Raw genomic sequence first — 24629 nt, forward strand, 5'->3', positions numbered from 1 at the left:
GCTGTAATGCTATGCGTCCCACACTGGCTGCTCCCCCACAGAAACCTGCCACAGCCATCATTCATCTTACCCCACAATCCTCAGCATGCGATGTGCCGCACATTAAAACACTGTAATAGCTGATGGCTTTCACAGTTACCATGTGTTGCTGATATCTCCAGACTCTCAACGAGTGTTTCATCACCTATTCCATAATTAGACCATTACTTTAGCAGGTGTACCCTTTCGCAGCCGGAGCATGTGTTGTTTTTTTTTTCCCACTGACACCTGAGATTTTATCTTATCAACTTCAGCACTGCCACCAATGCAACATAAAATGAGCATGCCTGTTTCAGTAAGTTGTCAACACCTTGATGTGGAAGCATGTGTTCGTAGGATTGTGTGTGTGTGTGTGTGTGTGTGTGAGGTGGGTGCTGGTGATGATGGGGGGGTGTTACAGCTGATGAAGTAAGACTATTGTAAAATGAAATCCTCTTCCACCATGTGAACCGATCACTGTTTGGCAGCAGGTTGGTGTCTTTGTAGTTGTTGTTCTGTTAACCACATACAATTATTCTTTGTTTCAATGACGCCATCACTTATTGACAAACAGTACACACAAAGACTAAAGAAACTCTTTGCCCCAATGAGCTACTGCAGTTGTGTGTTACAAATAATAACACAAATAAGAGAGCAGTAGGACACTCAGGCGCACAGTAAGATACACTTTTACAGTTTGAACAAGACAGGAATAAGCTTATTCACTTCCTTGATCAGAGTTAGATGAGAAGATTGATACCACTCTCATGTTTGTACAGTAAACATGAAGCTATCGTCTGCAGCTGGTTAGCTTAGACTGGAAACAGGTGGAAACAGCTAGCCTGGCTCTGTCCAAAGGTAAAAACCTCTATCTACCAGCACCTCTGAAGCTCATTAATAAACATGTGTTTCCCCATTTCCAGTCTTTGTGCTAAGGTAAGCTAAGCTAAGCTAAGGAGTGGCAGCTTTATATTTAGGTACAAGTGAATTTTTTATTAATATAGCCCAATATCACAAGTCACAAATTGGCCTCAATGGGATTTACAATCTGTACAGCATACAACACCCTGTATCCTAAGACCCTCGGTTCGGAGCACCAACATGTGCAGCTATTCCTTTAAGACATCTAAAATCAGAATAGATACAAAGGCTAGAAAAGCAGGCAGTGCCGTGTTTGCCTGTTGAGAATTTCAAAAAAAATTTGAATTAGAAACTAACCCAAACACTTGTCAGCAAACACAGGCAAGATTTTGCCACTTTAATTATCATCAGCAGCAAGTGTGGAGGTGGTGAAAGTTGCTGGTCATATGAGGTGGCAGCTTTTCCCTGAATGTCTCTGCTCTAATTATAGACGCGTTATAAAAATGTAAAAATGGGAAAACTGGTCACATCATGTGCAGCCATGTAAGCCCATGAACACATTTCACAGTGTGTGGCCCCAATGAAGACACCATGCTGGCATATGGCATCATGTCACAAACCCGAGCAACAAGTCTTTGATTTGAATAAATTAGGATAATAGTTGCACAATGAAATAATTTATTTGATTGGTATGATGGGGGTAGAAATAATAAAGTTGGTGATGGGAAAGCATCTGTCGCCCCTTGGTGGTTTGGACAGTCTACAAGAGGCTTTCAAGTTTTGTACTCTGGGAGATGTACATCCTAATGTTACAGCTAAGCTAAAACATAGCTCTTTATCTTACTTTTATTTGATTACAGTAATGACATGTGATGATTAGAGAGACAACCAACTGTCAGAAGGCGTGACCCATAGATACATCCATGTAATGACAGTCGTTTAGTGAAGCACAACCTTAATTTAGTTACCATAGCTAAATTGGATCTCAAAAGTTATTGCAAAGAAATACACCCACGAGTCAATGTGGCATTGTTGGCCCAGGCCTTTATTCTCTGTGTATATGCAATTCACACTGACAAAAGTTAATTGGCACATTTACTATTCATATAGCCTTCTGATGGTGCTTTCATAAGATATTCTCATCAGTTGAATTAGTTAAATGTTGCCTCCGTGCTGCATCTTGTGATTTTTTACCAGTAACTCATGATAGCTACAAGCAAAAATAATAACAATTATTTTTAAAAAAGCAAATACACTAAGTTTGAATGCAGCCTCAGTTAGGATACATTAAAATGACTTTCCAAATGGGATTGTGCATGGCAGCTTACAACAATACAGGCAACCAACAAGGAAACTAGGGGGAAGTGAAAAGTTACACGTTGTCTACTGAAATAAGTAAACTGAATTTAAAAGGGCTAGGATTTTTGTTTGTTTGTTTATCTATTTAAATAAAACATGTATGTTGACAGACGGAGATTTTACCTAGCTTAGATTGTGAGCGTGGTCGTGCAGGTAGTGGTACCCGGAAGCGTTTACAGCCTGCAGGTTCAGGCGGGGTAAAGTCCGAAGATGAAGCCAGGTGACAGCACTCAGGAGAGCACGACGTTTCAACCAGGTAAACTAAACCCAACTGTCGAGGGTTTTAGTTTCACCCCCTAAGGGCTCGGGTTTTCTGACCAGTTTCTCAAAGCTTTGCCAGCATTGAAACATACAAATAAAGTCAGATGATGTTTGACGGATATATGGAACGTTACCGCTGTAAGCTAACCCTTAACGTTAGCTCCGCTAAATACCGAGTAACGTTGGTTGCCGTGAGCCGAGTACGTTAACAAACGAGGAACTTACTGCTTATTAATGAATAACGTTAGCTAAGTTCCTGGCTAGTTATTAGGGTAAAGAGGACCGAGAAACAATGTGCCGATAAACTATTCCAGGTTTTTAACGTTAGTTCAACATCTGTTAATCTGCAGACCACAGTGGTCCCTGTTTAGCAGCTGTTAAAGAGCACATAACCTTATGCATGCTAATAACTTTTTTTGTGGCCTCCCCACATGTGCATCTTATCCGATTTAATGGCTTTTGAATTTTTATTAGAGACTGTATCATTACGTAGTTCATGAATGACACAAGAATTAAACATGAATGTAGTCATCATGATGACAGCCAACCTGCAATAACATCCATGTTCATATGTGTGTAACACAGCCATAGTAGATGCTAGCTAGCTAACTAGTAAACTGATACACATTGTGACAAGGTGTAGATCCAATACTCACAAATGACATGTTAACTCCCTCGTTAACATTATGCCAAATCATCTGAGGTACACATTTTGTAATAGTTAATTAAGTTCTGATTAGTAGGCTAATATGCCCGTACTGCCTTATAGTTATGGAGATGAAATGTCATGATTACTGTAGTCGCAATAAACCCAGTATTGAATATCACAGACACACTATTCATGTTTGTATATCCATGTAGGAGCACACAGTGATCTTTTCCTTGGAAGCTGGAAATAAGTTTGGATGTTTGGTCTGCCTGGATGAGTCTCTAAGCCTTGATGTTGTGCTGGAAAACAAAGCTCATTTTGAACAAATTAATGTTACAAAGAGATCCTTCATTCTATTAGCTAATTTGCTATCCTGTTTCATTTGAATAAGTACAGCTATCTAACATTTGTTAAGGAGACAGCTGTTTCTGGAGTAAATCCCCTAATTTGATCAGCTTAATTGCAATAGATTTCGTAAACATCAAGATTGAATGCAGCAACTTTGTCAGTTAGTACAAGAATGCTTTAAACCTAATCTAATAAAATTGCGTAAGGGAACCATTGCAAAGCCACTTACCCTGTAAAAGGCTTGCATACCCATTAGGGAAAAATTCCCTTGGACAGGAATAGATAGCAATTGATTGGGACTTCCTTGAAAATATGTGATCACTCTGCCTAATTTGTGATTTGGTGAAGTCACTGGGTGGTCTCCAAATGCTGTTTTGTCATTGGTCTCACTTGTCATTTGATCCTTGATTAGGTGGCCGCTTTTTCTTCAGGATCCTAATAAGCCTCATCAAGAAGTCAATAATGTGGTCTTTTTAGCCAAGAAAAACCTTGTCCATTCTCCATGTAATTAGCCTGAAGGGTGCAATCCTCAGTTTGCTCCACTATCACCATTTTGTGTATTTATTCAAAGTTTTCAGATTCCAGATAATGCCCTTCCCCATGTTTTTCAACATTTTTCATGCACTGTATGAGTCAGTATTGCATTGAATTACATGATGCATCACATGTTAATTTTCAGAAGGAAGATCATTGTAATATGTTTTGTTCTGGTGAAATGCCAAATGTGTGTTGAGGCTCTTCTGTTTTTCTGACGCAGCTTCGACATGTCTGAAGTGAGCAACCAGCTGCCCACAGAGCCCATCTCTGCAGTTGGAGTAGTAACTTCACTGAGGAAGGCCCTTGATGGCTACTATGTTGTGAGTATTCATTTTGAGCTGTAGGGGATTGTTTGTTTGGACACACATCGTTAAGTTTAATAATCTTTACTGTAAAAGCCACAGGTGAAATTAAAAAATAGGAGAAATAATTATTTATTTACTCTTGTGAGGCTTTAAAAATGTTTTGCCAGCATTGTTATATGGCCTAAATGTCATAGATTGAAAGTTTAATCTGAAATCTAATCCTTTTATTTTGGCAAGCTTCTTGTTTTTGCTCTCTGCTGTTGGTTGTACATGTAATTGTTGTAACTGATTGTATGGCATAACTTACAGCCAGGATGTTGGCAGTCTTCCGAGGTGTTTTTTGTTAGAGCTGTTAGATGACTTATTCATGACGTTTACTTTGATGATTAGGAAGATTCCCTTCCTGACGTTGTTGTTAGTTGCCACCAGTATTACAGACACACCAGAGGCGAAGGTTTAATGATGTTTGGTTGATGCCCACCAAAGTCATTTATGTTTACCCCCATGTTTCCCTTATATTCAAGTACCACAACAACTTCAGCAATAATAGGAATGTGTAAGGATGTAGTGCGGGATCGGCTGGTTTATGTGAATGTTTCTTGAAAGAGTTGGAGAGGGTTGAAAAGAGAAGAGAGTGTGTGAGTTAAACAAAGCACAAAACAAGCTCAAGGGCAGAATCTCCTCCCCTCTCTCTCTTCCTATTCAGACTGCTTATTCTTGCTATCACCCTACGCCCCCAAACCTCCCCTCTTCCCCCAGTTTTTATCTCTTCCTGCTCCACCCTACACACCCAGCTTGTTCCAATCTCTGGCAGATGATGGTGGGTTGGCATCAGAGTGGAGCCACTGGCAGGGAAACTGCATACACACCACACAGTAGTGACACAGAGAGAAGCCCCGTCAGACTTCCTCCTCTGCTGCTCCAGTGTACCAATACATTCCAGTTGATGTGCAAATACTGTGCATGTTCTGTAGGGCTAAAAGCTAATCTCTGACTGCTAATGACACTGGTTTATCTCTGTGATAAATGCTGAGTAAATTGTAAATACATATTTGTCAACCCACAGGCAGTGCACCAGCACTTTGAAATGTGGAAATAGTTTAGATTTAAGATAATGATATAATAGCAAATACTATTTCAAATACAATGAGCAGCATTTCAACCTGATAACTTTATTATGGTGATTTATTTTTCCAGCCATGCTAGCGGCGTCAATGTCGGTCAGTAAGTCAGTCGGTTCATCACTTTGGTCCAGACTGAAATGTGACTATCTCAACAACTTTATGCTAAATTGATCCCCTGACTTCTCTAGAGTCACCACGACGTTTTTCGTTTTTAGTGAAATGTCTCAAAAACCATTGGATTGATTGCCATGAACTTCGGTACAGATATCCATTGTGCCCAGAGGATGAATCCTAATGAATGAATCCTTATACCTGCAAAAACTAATGACTTTCCCATCAGCCTCAGCTGTACTTTGTGTGCTAATTAGCAAATGTTAGCTTGATAACACACTGAACTTGAATAATGAACATGGAAAACATTATACCCACTAAACATAAAAAATTCAACATTGTTATCGTGAGTATGTTAGCAGGCTGGCGTTAGCATTTAGCCTCACAGCCTCACAGAGCTATTAGCATGGCCGTAGACCATGCAGTCTTGTTCTTGTATGATGTGAATGTGGCATTGCTTCCTGTCTGTGTGACATGTTTGTCCCTGATAGAATACATGTCTATAGGAAAACAGGGTTACACTCCAGATAGCTTAAAGCCTTTTCTTTAATATATAATACTATAGTTTTTAGTGATATATTTCAGTCTGTGTTAGTTTTCCTTTGTAGAATAAAATAAAATAAACATATCCTTCAAGGTCATGAAATATCAAAATCATACCTCTGAATGAAAAGTCAAGTACAAGTTAGCCTCTGAGATAAAAATTCAATGCCTTTCAGACTCTGAAGCACTACTTCAAATGCATTTGTCCCATCTCCAAGAACATCTTTTGAACATCACGATGTGGTCTTTCATCTGCAGACTTGAAATACAAACAAAAATATCAACACATGGCATCAGTGCACTAATACTGCACTGAGAAGGGGAAGTCTCAGGATATTACGCTCTATTGATTTATTTTTTTCCCTCTTTCATACTAGAATTCTTTTAGAATTCCTCCTTAATACTGACTGCTTACCATACTTACCATACTTTTTATACAGCAGATCAAAGGGCTGATTAACTCTTTTGCTCTCTGCTACGATGTGCTCACATCTCTGAACTTGAGCAGGTTGTTCCAACACAAGAGAGCACAGGCCCAGATCAAACACTGCTCCGCTGGGATCAGGAGCTTTGCTGAAGCACCAGCAGCCACCCAACATCAAACGCTACGAGTAGACTCACGCTCTCTCACACTCTGTGCGAGGGTTGCAAAGGGGATATGTGTGTATTTCAGATTCACCTGAGCATTCAACTTGTTACGCTCTTAAACTCATTACTGAAATGTAAGTTTATTTGAAGAAGCCTAGTACTAGTTTATGATTAGCTAGAATGCCTGAATTTACAGACCCAATACCTGTCTGTTTTTGAGGGAGCATCTCTACTTTAAAGGTATAGTTTCCTTGCTAAGAGTTAGAAGAGAAGATAAATACCACTCTCATGTCTGTGCGCTAAGTCTGCAGCTAGGGCCAGAAGACGCTTAGCTTAGCATGAAGAGTGGAAGCAGGGGGAAACAGCTAGCCTAGCTCTGTCTAAAACTCAAAAATACACCTACTAGCACATCTAAAGCTCACTAACTCACATGTTGTATCTTGTTTGTTTAATTCATACACAAACAGAAATGTTAAACTGACTGTCTTGTCTGCACAGAAGTTCTAGGCAAACGTGAGTCCCTCTAAAACCACAATTTGTTGTTTTTATAGGGATTAAACAAACAAAATACTTGTTGTGTTAATAAATGAGCTTTGGAGTTAACCTGTAGGCTTAATTCTTAGCTTTGGAGAGAGCCACACTAGCTGTTTCCTCCTGCTTCCAGTCTTTAGCTAAACTAAGCAAATCACCCCCCCGGCTGCAACGTTAGCTCCATTCTTAATGCACTAAGTTGAGAGTTTTATCAGACTTCTCACCTAAATCTCAGCAAGTAAGCCAATGAGCACATTTCCCAAAATGTCAAACTATTACTGAAAGTCAAAGACCGATCTCAAAGTAACTGCTACTGTAGTTCTTTAATATATAGTCAGTTTTCAGGTTATCTATTTTCAGTTGAGAGAAAGCATCCAAAACATGTTTTTTTTTTTTCCAGTTTTTCTGTTCTTCTTTGAAGGGACTAGTTTGTTCCCTGTACATCTCTTATGTCTTCCCCACCTGGTTTCACTCCCCAGAGATTTTTGATTGTATGCCTTTATATCTTTTTATTCACAGCTGTGCTTCCCAGTGCTTCATAGTAACGTGCTGGTGGTGTCTGTCTCCAGAGATCCTTCATAGGAGTATTCAGCCCCCCCCAACAAAGACTTGTTTCATAGGTGGGCTTTTAGATCACTGTAAGCTTTAGATTTGAGGAAGTGGCAGATGAATCTGTCATTGCATTTTAAATCAAATGATACGACCATATTTCAATATCAGAGCCACGACGTTTGTTATCAGACATGTGGCATTCTTCTCATTGAAGTGTGTGTAATGACAGAGCCATGCAGTGGCAGACTTGAAAGTATAAGAGAAGAGCCATAGCAACTTTACACATGCCTTCTCTGCCGTGGCTCAGCAGTTGGCGTTTCACATTCAAGCTGCGTCGCATCCTTGCTGCCGGCGGCTGTGGCAGGATGATGCCTGAGGTGCCTCCTCGGAGGACCGTGCCCTCGTTACTCCTCAACTTGACTTTGGGTTTCACAAAGTGAGCCCTTTGTTTACGCTGACAGGATGCGCTGGCTACTGACCTGGAAAAAGTGGCCAAGACGGGTTGTCTTGTAAGGAAGAGGGAGGCTGGTGATGTATAGGCTCCTTCTGGGACCTTTCATGGAACTGCTGTTGGAGACGCCCCACAATCCCTCTCTCCACTCATCTTCGGCTCTTTCTCTCTCTCTCATCCCACTATCTATCTCTGTTCCCCCAGTCTAGTCTCCGCTCTCATCCCATCTAGTCAGTGGTGGTTTTTCATGAATCTCCCCATGCCATGTTTCCCCCACCCAGTCACCGAGGTCATTCATCATTATTGTCAAGGGGGTAATGTGTGTGGGTGGGTGCAGAGATCTATGACTTCTTCATTTGAATGAACCTCATTAGATTGACTCTTCTTTGTAAAGGATCCCTTTAGAAAATAACTCTGGCAGTTATTTAGGTGATTCTCACATGATAGCCAATGGAACATGACGCTTCAGCCAAGCATATTTGCTGGAACGAGGGGAGAGTCTCTGTGATGCAGTCTGCAGGTTATATTTTGCTTTATCATTCTGCCCTGCATACCTACATTTACATAGCAATGTAGTGTTGGACCTTGAGCTTGACTTGTGGTGCCTACATGCTGTCAATGTGATGCAATCTTTTTTTTTTTTTTTACTGGCTCCACTGATCATTTACAACTATGAATGAGCCTATCGTACAAGGACAAGCTGCTTAGATCTTTGGATTTAGACTTATTTAGGCATACGCATGAAATTGCTTTAAATCCTCAGTAATTTATTCTCAGAAGACTTGTCTCATTAAATAATAGAAAGAATCCACACAGGGGGGTAGAGCAGTAAAACTATGCATGCGCAGTGTTCTCAGTTTACCTGTGTCTTGCTCAAGGGATACTACAGCAGGTTTTTGAAAAAAGATACACTCCACATTTACCCCAAATATAATCCCTGCTTTCCCACAGAAGCACGTTGAAGTTTGGTTTCCTTATTAGAGCAGATCCTTGTCAGGGCATCTTTAATCAGCCTGGTCCCGAGGGATGATATTTTTAGCCACCTTTTTGGAGGCTAAGACTCCTTTACCCACGCAGAGCACTAATGAGATGGAGCGCCAGTGTTGGCAAGCGTTAATTAAGGCTAGTATGCAAGGGAAGAGGCAAAAGCAACACGCTCATGGCATACATACATTAACTTTATCCCACCTCCTGCATGTTTTTTTTCCTCTCCTTGTTTTTTTTTCACGTAGGTTGCACAAACAACAGATGGCTCTGATGCCGACCTGTGGAAGGACAGCTTATTCAAATCCAAGGTCACTCGCTATCTCTGTTTCACCAGAAAAACTGTAAGTGTGAATGTAAACTTCTCCCTTCCCGTATGCATTCTGCACTAACACCTCATCTGCTGCACCTTTCTTGTTTGCCGGCGGTTATTAGCTCAGTTTTCTGCCGCCAGCACATCTTTGTGCACTTTGCACTTTGATCAGTGAAAGTCCCATTTAAAAAGAGCAGAGTTGGCAGTGCAGTTTTGAACCTTTACATATAATACATTTGCATGCATATTCCAGATGAATAATACCTTGGTGAGATATTTTTCATGTTGTACGACGTCCTCCCGAGGATATTATTTATGTTTATTCATGAAATAACAATGAGCTGTATTTTAACTATTCCAATTTATTCAATCAACAGCATCCCTGTGGAGAAAATGGTTACCAACCAGTGACTCTTGAAAGTTGATGCACTTGTAATTGTGAATAGGAAAATATTCCTTTTTATGTAAGAAATGACTCTACAAAAGGCACCTCCAGTAAAATTGTGCTATATATGTATAGAGAGATCCCAATTTGAGCAGCACTGACTCTTCTGTGGCTGAAATGATCTTTGAATGTTTCTCATAATGTTGTTGGCTCATTTTTGGACTCGTCTCCTGCCTGCAGCCTACAGCTGATTTGTTGTTGCATGGCTGTCAGCTGCTCTGTGGCCATAAATACATCTGCTTACATGTACAGGGTTATCAACCTGTCTAACCTCAGCTCATACAGCTTACTATTGGCTGTCTATTCATTTGTTTCCATGGGCTGCATGGAATTCAGACAGTATTGTAAACAAAACCTGCACTTTTGTAAAAATGTTTTGCATCAGCTCAATTTTACAACTTAATCAAGTCTTTTTATTTACCTTTTTTTTTTTTTTTTTTTTTTTTTTTTACAGTATGTCCTCTGAAAGCCAGGCAACTTGGCAGTGGCTGCCTTGTGCTTGAGCTCAATCTGGTCCTCAGTTTAGTATATAGCATACAAATAGCCTTCCCCTAGTTCCTGTATATTATCTTAAAATGTCTGTCCACATTGTTTTAAAGACTTTGACACAAATAAAACATGACAGAGCCATCAACAAAGGCTATTTTGTCTGCCAGTCAATGGAGCTCCCACTGTAATTGTCTATGACAAAAACAGATTCTGTAAAATTAGCCCCTGAATTACGTGGGGGGAAGTAAATAGTTTGTGATTTATCATACTCTAGGTTGGAGGTAGAAAGCCCCTTTTTGTCAGGCTCTGATGGAAGAAATCTCTCCAGCAAAAGGGGAAAACACTAAAAAAAGGTTCCATGCATAGTAATAACGTTCATCCATATTCCTCCTTAAGTCAGTATAAAAACTATGAATAAAATATGTCTCTAATGGTAATGACTGTCGGGCAACAGTAGCAGTGAAATCCAGCCTTTTCGGACGCATCAAGTCACGCCTGGCTCGCCCCACTCTCTACTGCCACTGTGTATTATTGCAATTTATTATGGCAAAAAATGAAAATGTAATGGGAGGCAGGGAAGAGTCATGCTTGAAAATGTCAACTACACAGTCCCTGATTGTTTTTAACCAGTCCCATTCTGTTGATTAGACTGCCTGCTCTGTCTCCCATCATCCCACAGCTTCTCGCCAAAAGGTTGAGAGTGATTACAAGTTCACAGATGCATTCTCTCATTGTAAAAAAAAAAAAAAAAAAAGCTATTAGAGAGTAATTACTTCAGCTATTTTGTCAACCCTTCTCTTTAGAGACTTCCCGAGCTTTTAGTAAATCATTGACTCTTATTATCTCTACATTTTCTTTCCTGAGTCCTCCAAAAAATGACTAACCTTTTCTTTTTCTTGCTCTCTGTCCTTTTTGAAAAGTGGAATTTGCATACATGACTTTAAATGTCCTGCCTGCGCTCTGTCTTTTAGGGGCCTGACGTTGTTGTGGACATGAAGGTGATGGACATTAACGACGCGTTGCCAGAGGGCTTCACACCTGTGGAAGAAACAGTGGACACAAGTAAGTAAACAGTCAATACCGACCACAGGCTCGCTCCCCTCCTCCTCTTCTTTTTTCACTCTCCGACCAGCTTATGCGGAGGTCCTCAGGGGCAGCTTTGCTTGAGATAGTGAATGTTTTATGGGTGCAGGTTAGCTTAATTTATGGCAGACTGTGGGAATAAAATAAACATTTTGCCCTGGAGGTACAAGAGAAGAGAATCATGAGTCATTGTTTATCTCAGCTGGAGCTGTGCTTTTCTTTATGAGGGGCTTATTTATTTATGTATTTATTTGGGGAGAGGACGAGTGGATGGGGGTTATCTAATATTAATGAAATGCATTCCCCAATGCTTTAGTGCTTTTTGAGTGCTATGTATTTCCCCCTCACTATCCATGCCTTGGAAATGTAATAATATTTTGGTGTGGGGAGTGAGGACAGCTTGTTTATTATTTTTATTATCATTGCATTTACACTGCACTTTCTAGTGTTGCAGGGGAAATAAATGAGCGAGGCACAGATGCAATATAAGAAAGCATGGCAATGCTTTTTTTTTGGCAGAATGAAGAAAAGAGATTATGTTTTGTTTGGCTATGGTGTAATTTAATGTTTTATTACTTTATGTGAATCCATGTTTAATGTATACATGTGACATTATGTATGAGTTTCTATCTAGAATATCCAGTTTAAATCCCAGTTGTGCACTAAAGCTGATGGAGGATTCACTTGCTTCTGTCATTTTACCTACTAAAATGATAAAAATGATAATAACGCATGTGGATTTTGTGGCTTTTCCGCTGGCCAGTCATATCCCTTTGAGCACAGCAAGTCACCCAGAAACTGATATTAGCTCATCTCTTATTCTGAGACTGGTAATGACTAAATAGGAAAGTATAAGTGGGATTTGTGAATATATATTTCTCCTCGAGGTTTTTTTAGCTTGAAACTTGATGACAGAATTGGATACACGACACGCCAATTCCTGTCTGACACCCTCATGTGTACCTTACTCATCAGAGGAAACTGCCATGAGGAAGAGGAGACTCTGCGTGAAAATCAGCCCTCGTGCAGCTGCCAGGACGGCTGTATATGACATCCAGATCATTGCGAAGTCCAAGAACCATCTTGTTGACTACACCTGTATCGGGTGAGCTGTTTGACACTGGAAATAAATGAATTCATGATGCTTTGTATCTTCTATCTTTTTTTTACATTATGAAATATTTTCTCATTTGCGTGAAGGATTACTAACCTAGCTGTTTAAACACTCTCTGTATGTCTCTTCTTCATCTTTACACAGTGAGATAAACAATATGGGGATATGGTATCGAATGGGAGATGTTTCTCAGCTTCAGCCGTCCCAGGAAATGTCCAGTGCAGTTAACAGTGACGCTCCACCCCACACAGCAAGGTAACACCATGCCACAATATTCAGCAGTGGCTCTCAAAGTTTAACTTTCCTCCCTGCTCTCTTTTTGTATTTCACGCCCAGTGTACTCTTGAGCTGTTGTTACGCTTCTGTACCATATGTACGACAATGAAGACACGAGCAATTGATCACTCCCGGGCAATCTGCCGTAAAGGTTGTGGCTGGACAACGAGGTAGCGGGGGTGAACCGGAGAGACAGGCTAACTAGACAGGATCCTCTGAACAAGAACATGAGTTCAATGAGGGCTAAACTCCTGCTATTTGTGGTGCGTCCCAGGAGGCAGAGGCAGGTCGCTCCTCTGACTGTGGTGACAGGAGTGTTGTACTGTGCAGACAAAGAGGAGGAGATGTAGCCTGGAGAGCGAGCGACAGCTGCAGAGGAAGGGAGGAGAGCTCCAAGATCTCCGCCATGCTGGAGTGTGTGTGTGTCCCCTCCTCTGCTCATGCTGCGCTGGCTTCCTCCGCCTCAGGCCTTAGTGTGCATGGAGCAACCCTTTGTACGGTGTCCAGATCAAACAGCTCAATTATTTATCCCAATGAAGAACTGGGGATTTCCACGGCAAATTGTAAATAAACAATTGAGACTCCTTCGGTGTGGCGGTGCTGTGGAGAGGGAGGCTTGGCACGGGGCGCTGATGGGTTTGCCAGCTTGAAGTGCTATGCTCTGCCATCCTGTGCTGGGCTGAGTAAAAGCCACTTAAAAGCCACAACAGGCCAGAGCGGTGGGTGCCAGCAGGCGCATTCAAAACAGAGCTTCTGTTCCCATGGCCACTCAGTGGGCTGAGAACAATAAAATGGACAGCGTGAATTCAAAAACCCAAAGTTCAAACTGGGCAGAGTTTTGTGAATTGCCCATATTTTGGAAGTCGATGGTCAATAACCTTTGATGTGTTGAAGTGATGGTGAGCACTCAGGCCTATGTGTCCGCCTTCGCAACTCTTACCGGTAATCCTCTGCTCTTTTGAAGCCCACTTTCAAGTTGGTGAGGCTCAGAGGTTGGAATAAATTGCACCTCGAAGCGACTCACACCCCCTCCCGATGCCTGCTGAGATCACAGGCTGCTGTTTTTGTATTAACATTAAAATTCATTCCACAGTCAGAGAGTCTTCTTTTGAGAGTATTTCCATCCATAATGCACTGACACATAAGGACGGCACTGTGGGAAATTTAGACAGCAGCAGCTCTTTGACTATTTATCTGGCATCCTCTCTGTGTAGTTACATGCACTTTAGACAACCGTACGTACAGCTATAAATATTTCTGTAGTTTCTTTAAAGTCACAGATTAGATACTTTGACACAGTGATTTATAAACAGCTCTTCAACACTCACTGATTGCTTAAGTAAGTACAGTACTACAGTGTAACTGTCTGTGTAGTAGCACCCCACTATACTTTATTCATATTCAGCAAGAGAAAATTCTCTCCTCCATGCCTCCTTCGGGCTATCTATAACAACTTTATGGCCTTTGGAGAATAGCACCTCTTAAATTTAAGTGCTCTTTACAGTCAGTGGAAAAGATGTTTTAAATACAGTCAATAATGTGTAAATTTTTAATGACCCTTATAATTTTGAAAGCTGCAGTGATCCCTCTCAAATGTTAAGTTGCCTCAGGCAGCGAGAGCTTGTTAGAGTTGTGTACAAACGTAACCGCAAATCAGGTTTTTTCAGCAGTGCAGAGCTGCAGTACAGAGTAACTGCAGGGTGTTGCATCATTATGGGAGGCACACAGTGATTGCATCAAGGCTAAGGTGTTGCATTTGAATTGTTTGTTTACTGTTTTGTCAGCTAAAAACAGGGTATCTGCAGGTCTTGAAAAGTTCTGAATTCAGTTTCCTCAAAACAAAAAAGGACTTAGAAGGTATTGAGGAGTCTTAAATTTACATTTATTTCTTGCCTGCCTTGGGCAGTATTGTTAGTTATAAAATGTTTCCCTTTTTGTGAGTTAGAGTTCCAGTCAGCAAGTTCTGTCACTACTGCTAGCTACAGTAGCAAGGAAACTCATCGTCTTATAGAAAATGTTGAAAATCCAAAGATATTTCATTAAGTGTCATATTTGACAAAGAAAAGCAGCAAAGAGCATCTGAGAATATTAATCAAAAAATAGTTGAAGATTCATTTTCTTTCGATTGACTAATTGATTAATTGAAAAAGAATCAATCATTTTTAGTTGGTTAGTCCATCCATCCATTTTTTGACACTTATCCAGGTCCAGGTCGCATTAATTAAATTAATTATATCATGAAGGAATTATTGTTATATACTATAGAGGTATTGAAGAATTCTAGGCCACATCATCCCTGCTGGTTTTCCATCATGCTTTCATGCTTTGGCTGGTGTGATTGTGTTAAATTACGTTCTATGTGGAGTATTAGTAAAGGGAATAATTATTTTCTCAGTTCAAGCACGATCAAGGATAAACACTAAAACTAGAGTAGTTATTTCTTATTGGCTCGTGCTGTCGCACCATATTGAGCCACTAAAACTGTTGGGATACGGGCTCGTTGAGCAGTCTGCCGTGCAAATGCATTTGAACCTTGTGTGTTTAATGTCTCTTTTATCAAGTTTGTCTAAAGCGTTTCAACCAGCGACAGTGTTCTGTTTTGATTCATAGCTGCAGCTTGATGTCAACCACTTTGGCTTGTTCTCTGTCAAGACAGGACCATATCAGCCTCTCCCTGACTTTATAATGTGAAAAACCTGCACCATCCGGTCAGCCTTTTAATGTGTCCAGTAAAGTATCCCCCTCCTTCCTTCTCCTGGCCAACGCTGCCATTTGTTCTCCTGATAAAGCTGTCATTGCTGAGGCTGATATCTGACCTCTACAGTGACTGCTAGCATAAATTAGCCTTGTCCTAATATTGCAATTTCTTTCGCTTCACTCAGAATCAAGGTTTTTGACATTTCTCTTAGAATAATAGGCTATTGTACACACGGACACTTTTTAAATCAAACTGTAAAGCGATAAAAATGTCAAGGCCAAGTATCTTCTTTTTTTTTTTTTCATTGCAAACTGTAGTTGGCTTTTTCTTTAACGCGTGAAGCCTAAAGAGTCATCAGTGTCAGGATTGGCATGCATATCAATACGTTTGGGATTGCACTGTCTTCTACCTGTGACAGTCCGCACATTGCTGCAGCTCTGCAGGAGTATTGTATCAGCTTTCATTGCTCGCTGGTTAACCAAGACTTCCCACTGCACACGACTCTTGAGAGAAAGAGACACCGTGACTGTCAGTGTGTCGCCTGACAGATCTCCCATCTGAAGCGCTGAAGAACAATCACTCCCGGCTCAATCTTACTCATTACTTTGTTGTGTTCCGAAAAAGTTGCAAAAAGTAGCGGAGATCAAGAGAAGGGGTGCGGAGCGGTGCCAGGAATGATCGAATGATCAGCTAAGATCTGATGGGCTCAGGCTGTTCAGTGATTTTGCAGCCATATTCAGAGAGATCCTCTTTTCAATACCTGACACCGAGCTTAAAGGAGGATAATGATGGGTGGGAAAGCAGCTCTCATAAAGCAGCACTGTCGGCACATAGAGGAAGGTGTGGAGATGTTGTCACGGGAAAGGCTGAATGTGTGTCAAAACAAGAGCTTCCAGCTCTCTGTATCGCAGCTCTGGCTCTTCAGTGATATTACTCTCATCCTCATCTTACCTCTCCACTGACTACCGCTCGTCTGTCCCCACTGTCTCTCCCACTTTCTCTTTTTTTTTCTAACACAGACAACTCTTTTCCTTATTCCATGTGCAACAACTTAAAGAACACTGCATAAAAAAAGAATCTGTTGAACTGTAATTCATATTGTCAAGTAATCCTTAGTGTTGAGGTTTGCTTTGCCGCACTAATCTGATTTTAACTCCGGCAAATTTCATGGGAACATAAGACTCTTGATCTGCGTTGTAATTGCGTAAATCTTTCAGGCCGTGTTCCCAGTTTTACTATAATTTGATGAGGAACTACACTATAATTGAATATTCAAATTAGGAATATGTGTCAATATGGCTCTCCTTGCCTGAAATGAGGATTAATTGTTGTCAAAACTCCAGTGGCCAACATAATATGAGCCCCAACACTGCTGTTGATTAGCGAATGCACTTGCCATGTTTTTGTTTTAAGAATTAGGTGTCTAATTGATTTGCCATATGTTACCCTATCCATTGCACCTAAAATTGTATTTAGAAATCACCAATTTGGATTGAGACAGTTTTTTGTTTCAAACAGATGGGAAAAGCAACCCCGGAGGTTGCCTGTAGAAAAGCATTTCATGAGCACATTTCCCCGGTTGAGTCTTTTGGATTTAAGTACTGCTTTCACTTTTTCAGATACATAGATAAATAGCCGGAATTATAACTTTCTCTGTTCTCTTTGTTTCGTCTGAGTACTAATTAACCGCGCAAACACAGATGCCCTAAAAAGACATTTAAACCCCCCCCCCCCTTTATCAGTCCATGGGATGTCTCTGTGCTTTGAAAGATGTGTACCTTAGTGGAATCAACCTTTGAGAGGTATAAGAAGTCTGCGTTGAATATGGCAATTGTTCCCGCAAGATTGATGCCAACCTTTTAAAAATTCACCATTGGCCTGGATTTAACATGGCCAAATGCTGATGTAAATGAGGAGGAGAAAAGTCGACCCTTTCATTGCAAATAAATCTGAGTTGCAGGCTTCAGCTCATAAATACCACAGCCTGTCAGAAGTCTTGTTTTATTGCTCTTGATGGAAATTATTGCATTTATTTATCTCATCCAAAGAGATAAGGCTTTGAAAGCCACAACTCATGCACAGCACCCTTGGAATATGCAGATCTGCCTTAAGTCTTAAATTTTAAGAATTTAGATTTTACACCCCCCCCCCCATGTTATTCATAAACAGACCAAATGCAGAACATGATACTCAAAACGCACTTCATTATTTGCAACTTCACACCTGCTCACCCCCAAAATCTGTCTTGTCTTTTTATAATTCAGCACTGTCTTATTCCTCTAGTCTCTCTTGTTCTTTGTCTTTAACAACAAACAGTTTCGCCTGTGTGTCCTCTAATCAAAGCAATTCCCTTTTTAATGATATCGCCGACTACTTTGCATTATCATTATAAGATCATTTGTTTTATAATGCCATCCCGGAGCTCATTTTACCTCCAGAGCATGTCATGTTATGCAGCTCTCTCGAAGCGGTGATTTTTTTTTTTTTTTTTCCCTGCTTGCTGTGGATTTATCGATCCATAGGGGTGAGTCACAGGGTGTGATTCATGATAGCTTGATTGATGAGGATTTCAATCTTATATGGTTTGTTAACTTCAACTGCCCACAAAGTGCATTCTGTGCTGTTTTCTGTAATACAAGGCCATGAAACTGGGGAAAAAAAACAGACTTCCCTTGAATAATGGAATCTCTCAGTTCCTCCAGAATTAACAAGATCCTGCTCCAAACCCCCGTTAAAGGTCTGTGCAAGCCCCTGGGCAGCTGAGGCACGGTTTAACTTTTACCATATTTCTCCTCTTCGGATTCATCCTGTTATTTCAGCGCTCTGTTTTGCCTTTAGACAGATAAAAAACCTTTGTGTGAGGAGGGAGTTTCTATGCTTCCATGCTAAATAAAGTCTCTTGCATTATATTTTAATGTCAGGGCGATGTGCCTTAGAACGTAATTGTCCAAGTACAAAGTACATCCATTTTGTATGTTTTTAACATGATGGTCAATAAAATAGTATTGATCAGTTGAGAGAACATTGTTGCTTTCTTTCTGCCAGAAGCAGGACCACAAGCAGGCCGGACTATGAGCACCAGAGCAGTGGGAACCACACCATGACAGGTAAACAGTCTCACACTTTCACCGTATATCTTTTAGCCAACTTACTGCAAGAAAAAGCTCTACTGTATGTTTTTGGAGAAAAGGTTCAATACTTGTACTTATACTGTCTATGTACACTGAATGTCTGTACATAAAGGCAGCTCCTCTGGTACTTGATCTACTAACGCTCTGTGCCTAGATCGCCTCACTGATGGATACTGTACAGAGCTTTGCTTATCTGAGCGCACATGACTTCCCAGAGGAGCAGCGCATTACACTCAAGAGAACATTTAACAGCTGTCAAAGATGATCCATCACATGCCATACTTACATATGTACCGTGCATGCACTGGACGAATTCCCTTCTCTTTGTCAGGGAGAAACTCAACTATAGCACAATTCTCGGGCACTAAAACAGAAGAAAGGCTAATTCGTTAGGAAGCAGAGCTTAGCTATGACAGCCTCAGAGCCACGGAGCTGAGACACTCTAGCCTTAAAGAGCATGTGATCCACACGAGGTGAACGAGGCAGGCAGGTTTTTATCCAGCTGGAGAGAGACACCATGTGGTGAGGATTCCTCCTGCTGCTCAAGCAGAGGCACACACAGGCTACGGCCATGTTACAACCTGCCTTTTTTAATAGCAAAACAATTGCCGTAGTGCACGTGATAGAGCTGCATAAGGAAATGTTTGAATACACAAATTAATTTGAATTTTAAAGTTTGTCTAAATTCAAAGCTGCTTTTTTCCCTTTTCTTTTTCCTTTTCCTGTACGCCGCCATCCAAAAAAGAAAATCACTGCGTAATTGACTTAAAAAATGATTAATACATCATTGTGTTGGTATGACAGTCACATTATAAGTTAGTCAAGACAACTGTGCAAAGTGTGGCCCTGAAGGAGCAGACATTAACACACAGCTGAGTGGTTTGTGGCATCGGGTGTGCGATTCCTCCACTGGGACAGGGTTTGAGTGACAGTGAAGAACATGCACATACTGTACAGTACGCTGCCAGCAGTCATCATTTATCTCACACTGTCCTTCGCAGCTGTACAGACTCCCTCTTTCTTCTGCCTTTATGCGTCCCTTCATGAGCTGGTGAGATTTTACTGAAAAAAGGATAATGGAGTTAGCCTGAGACGGTTCTTGGCATTATTGCTAGAGACTGTGTACTCGTCAGCCTTACAGCATCACACTGTGAATGTGAGAGAACGCAACTTTCCCTTCATTAACAATGTGATAGCCTGCAGACCAAGTGTGAGGTCGTAGCCGACAGCCCATTTGTGTTAATTGTTAGCGGTGGTAGCTCTGGCATGTGTGTGTGTGTATGTGTGGGTGCATGGGTGCCTGTGTGTGCACGCGCGCGTGTGGGCTGACAGCTGGCCAGGTTCGAGTTGGTCTAAAACCATGTGCGCTCTGTCAGGGTTGTACAGGCGCCTTCTTTAGGATTGATGAATTGCCTGCTTTCTTGATTAAACCCTCCGTCACTTCCCAACAAAACAAAAACCCCACCAAAAAAAAAAAAAAAAAAGAGCGAGTTGAGGGGAGGAGAAGCATGTCTGGGAAATCTGTCATCTGCAGTCACATCATGTACAGATGTGATGTGCAGGCGCTTTGACATTTATTACTAGAATATTAAAAACTAATTCACATTTATTTTGCAGCCCTCTCTCACTTGACAGTTCAAGCTCATTTGAAAAGTTATCAAGTTTTCATCGCAGCTCCAACCTTTTGCTTTTCTTCACCGCGTTGCTTTGATTCCTGCCAAGTCCCTTTGCCAATTAGGTCTGTTATCCATACATTGACAGAAAAGCAGGATATTTTAAAAGTAATTAAGCGTGCGTTCATGAAATGTGTCTAAAAGGTATACGTTTGATAAAAAATAAATGTAAAGGTGTTGGAAAGAAAGTCTAAAACTCTGTGTGTGTGACGTGACGTTCAGTCTGATGCGTCGCAGCCTCTCTTCATTACCAACACAACAACATATAGTATTCAGCAGACATCCACCTGATAAAAAGGTAAACTTAATAAAAAGTAATACATTTACATATCTATTGCATTAATCAAAAATAAATCCTGACATTGGCCCTGATCTAACGTAATATGGAGAGCAATTATTTCCCTATCCATTAGAGGAACTTCAATTAACAGACACGAGACAGTTCATCCTTCAGAGGAGGAGGAGGAGGAGGAAAAAAATAGGAGGCTCAAAATTAACTTGGGTTTGCAAAATATCTTGGCAGGATGACAGTGATTTTTGATTTTCAGGAAACAATATTAGAATTCTTATTAAACTATGTGCATCTGCTTTTAATTTGCTGCAAATAATTGGAAAATGCAATGGAGCTTTCCAATTAAAGCTCCACTTTATGCTGTTTAATAATACCCTCATAATATTATAGCTTATGAAATGACAGGTGAGTTGGTGTATGAATAAAACATAAAGCCCTGTAATAAGAGACAGAAAAAAAAAAAACGAGACAGTTGTTGGGGGCTTTTAAATGCTCGACATAATTTGCATATATTAATCTCCTCTTTTCAGCCTTATCAAGTATTCCACTGTATTTGAAGTTAAAATAGTCGTGACAGGCAGGGGTACGCTTCGTTTTTCCAAGGATTTATTACTTGTATAATTCTGGATCTTTAATAAGCCAATATGACTGATCCTCTGAGTTCTGTGGAATTTGGTTAATTGTTCCAGATGGTGCTCACTGATTATGCAAAATTACTTTCTTTCTCCTCTTTTTCCCCCAACTACACCATTTCTTGATTGACTAACATGGAGAAAAAAGATTATTTTTGGCGCAGCACTTTCATTAAGAGGGTTCTCATCAGGTTTCAAACAAAAGTTCCATCTTATCTCCCTGTGTAGTTCTGGGCGAGGCTGTGCAGAAGGAGGAGATCAGCCGGCTCTTATCTCAAACCGTGATGGATCTCAACTGCTTCGGCACCGCTGGGGTTATATTTTAGAATAACACAATTCTTTAGGCTGAGGGATTAAAAAACATGACCTCTGGATAGTGACACAAAAGTTATTATTAGTGTACACCGTTCTCTTCTTCCTCTTTTCTCCTCTCTTTCTCCTCCAGAGATTGATGAAATCACTAAGCAGCGGGGTTGGTCTTCCACTTGCAGCTCAGGCTCCATCCACAACTCACTAACATTCTGTTTTGCATCAGCTAAACTGAGCTGAATGAATCATTTATGGAAGTGTTATGGGGGAGTATAGGGCAGATTTACTGCCGAGCTTTTACTTTAGATGGAATGGGATTTCTATGAAACCGATCTTGATGTCTGAAGTAATGCCAAAGCTTACATCAAGACATGAAAGGAACGCTCTTAAAACCCACGTTTTGCTTCTTAATTCCCCTGGTCAGCAAAAGGCGAAACAGAGGGGTGTGGGGGGGGGGGGGGTTCAGCAGGAGAATACTATTTACTCCTAATGTACACTCACACACACACGTCCTCAAACTGTTTACTACTCCCAGCACCTAATGATATAAAGGAATGTTGAATTTCTTCTGAATAATTTGATGACTTGTAAATTACAGTGTTTAGATTTGCCTTAATTCAGATTTAAGTTTGAGCTGGTCATGCGTTTTCCATATTGAAGTAGCAGCATAGCACTGCGAACTGAATTAAACAATTGTGCAAAAATCACTCGAGCGTGCTATGAACAAAAATCTGTGTTCAAAAGACAAAAACAAGGACGAGGGAAGAGGGATGTTCGGAGAGTTATTGTCATGACAGAATGTTTAATGTGTAATGTGAATGTTTAATGTTGGGGACAGAGCAAGTATGTTTTTAATTTTCTACGAGCAAGAAAAATACTCATTATCGTTTTCTGATCTCAACACAAGCTTATTTCCTTGTGGAGAAAGTGCAAGATCATGAACAATTTTTGTTGTGATTCTGGATTTTGCGTGTGTCTGTTTTTTTTGTGTTGTTTTTTTCAGAAAACACATTTAAAAAATCATGTTAACCCAAGTGGTCTCTGCTCTTATGTAGAATCTGTGATCTTAAGGGCAAACATTAGAAGAACATCTGTTTTGTGACCAAAGCACCTTCAAACTGCGACCAAAGCCGAACACAATATGAAAATCTTAAAGTTTTTGTTTAGTGTAGAGTCTGTATATGTCGTACTGTTAAAGGCAAAACACCCCTTCAATTAATCCAAAAGCCCTGCTGACGTTTATCCTACTGGACTTTATTTTCAAAACATGATCAATCCCAGTGTGGTATTGTCATTAAGTATTTGGGGGATCAATCCTGAATGAATCGTAATGGAATTTTTGACTGTAGGCCCTCAGGCATTTCTGGACCTTTATTACAGTCAAATAAGAGACTTTAAATGGCTTTGCATTTGCAGGCCAGACTGGACTCTGGAGTCTCATCCCTCATTGCTTTCTATCCATCCCTGAGATAGAAGCAGTGCTCCATTAGTTTCAGTGTCCAGACGTGGACAGCCTCAATGGATGGGCCTGTCACGGCTCCCTCATTTGCCCCATGTACAGCAGGGTTTGTTATCACACATCTAATTAGAACTTGATAAAAAATATTTCACAAAAATCCAGTCATTAAATATAGTTTAAGGAGATTTATGGTCAAATATGCCTTAAAGATCTTTTAATGGCTCTGCTGACTTGTTAAGTTTGTAATTAATGATCTTCTAATACATACTGTGGTGTGATTTAGAAAGCACAATGAGATTCTGGGAATGAAGTCGTTTTGGAAAAGGGCATCTGGGGCTCCCAGAAGCTATATTAAATAGTTCTGCTCAGACTGGTTTGCTTAGAGCCATGAAGTCTGCTGTGAAAAAGTTCAAACACATCAGCGTCCTTACATAGATGAGGCCATTTTTATGTTAGGGTGTGTGATTATGGAACAGTTGCTTTGTCATTTCATAATAGTCAATTAGTGTGTACAGAAAAGTCCTGGGCTCCTCTGTGCATGGTACAACAACGGTGTTATTTAAGTAATGGAAAATATGCCTTTAAAGTCCACTAATCCACACACAGTAAAACTAATAAGCAAATGCATATGTATCAAACTGTAAATGCATTATACTAATAACAGTCGCCTGTTTCATCAGGAGAGTAATGGTGTCCTTATTAGCATAATTAATGACAAATGGCAGCGCAGCATTGGTGGATTGGTTCTAGGGGATGATAAATTGGTGGATGCCCAGGTTAGTGGCTGCCAAGGAGGCCTCTTTGGCTGTCATCCCTCCTGCTTCCGCTCTGGCACAGTTCATTACTCACCGTGTGAGATGCCACTTTACATTGCCTGGTACTGTGAGCATGGAGAACTTAATAATGCCACCCATAACCACACAGGGCCTGCTGCTTTACCCACAGTCCAGAGGGCAAGTAGCTCAGCGAGGGCCAGGGGTTGTGGGGAGCAGGGCGACATGGGAGTCGTCTCCTGCAGCTGCACTGATCAAAACGGATCACGCGTCAGTCACTACCGGGGCCATATGACCCAGTCTCCAGTGCTGTTGAGTGTTTCTTGTTAGGATTTCTGGGGTTCGCCACATCCCTCGCATCATTACGGGTTAGTTTGCCCACAGAACCGCTAATTAAGAGGGGATTTGTGTAATTGTGCCTTCTGCTGTGTCCCATCCGGCACATGCAATTTACTGTCAGCCCTCTGCCAGCTTTTACACTTGTCCAGAGAGGCGTACCCCATTTATACACACATTCTGCTGCACATTTACCAGCAGCCACAGCTGGGGCTCAATGTCAGTGCCATGGCAATGTCTTAAAAGACACTGTGCTGCTGATTAAAGTCTGATTGTCCATTTAATTTCATGAGAGCGCTCAATAGCTAGCCAGCGAAGAGGGCTCTCCTAGTGCTTCTCCAGTACGGACTGCTTTTAATGCAGCTAATACAGGTTTTGTAATTA

At 40.8% G+C, this 24629-nt stretch overlaps 1 protein-coding gene across 1 annotated transcript in view; it reads left to right on the top strand.

Moving 5' to 3' along the window:
• The first annotated feature begins 2545 nt into the window (after nt 1-2545).
• Nucleotides 2546-24629, top strand: part of mvb12bb (multivesicular body subunit 12Bb) — a 31371-nt gene continuing 9287 nt past the window's right edge. Inside the window, exons 1-7 of the mRNA XM_070905087.1 lie at nt 2546-2637; nt 4254-4353; nt 9471-9566; nt 11441-11531; nt 12528-12657; nt 12811-12921; nt 18692-18747. Of these exons, the coding sequence (XP_070761188.1) occupies nt 4261-4353; nt 9471-9566; nt 11441-11531; nt 12528-12657; nt 12811-12921; nt 18692-18747 (577 nt within the window). The 5' untranslated portion in view covers nt 2546-2637; nt 4254-4260. The remainder of the gene's footprint in view (nt 2638-4253; nt 4354-9470; nt 9567-11440; nt 11532-12527; nt 12658-12810; nt 12922-18691; nt 18748-24629) is intronic.

This window comes from Enoplosus armatus, chromosome 4 (genome assembly GCF_043641665.1).
Source record: "Enoplosus armatus isolate fEnoArm2 chromosome 4, fEnoArm2.hap1, whole genome shotgun sequence".
Lineage (NCBI taxonomy): Eukaryota > Metazoa > Chordata > Actinopteri > Centrarchiformes > Enoplosidae > Enoplosus > Enoplosus armatus.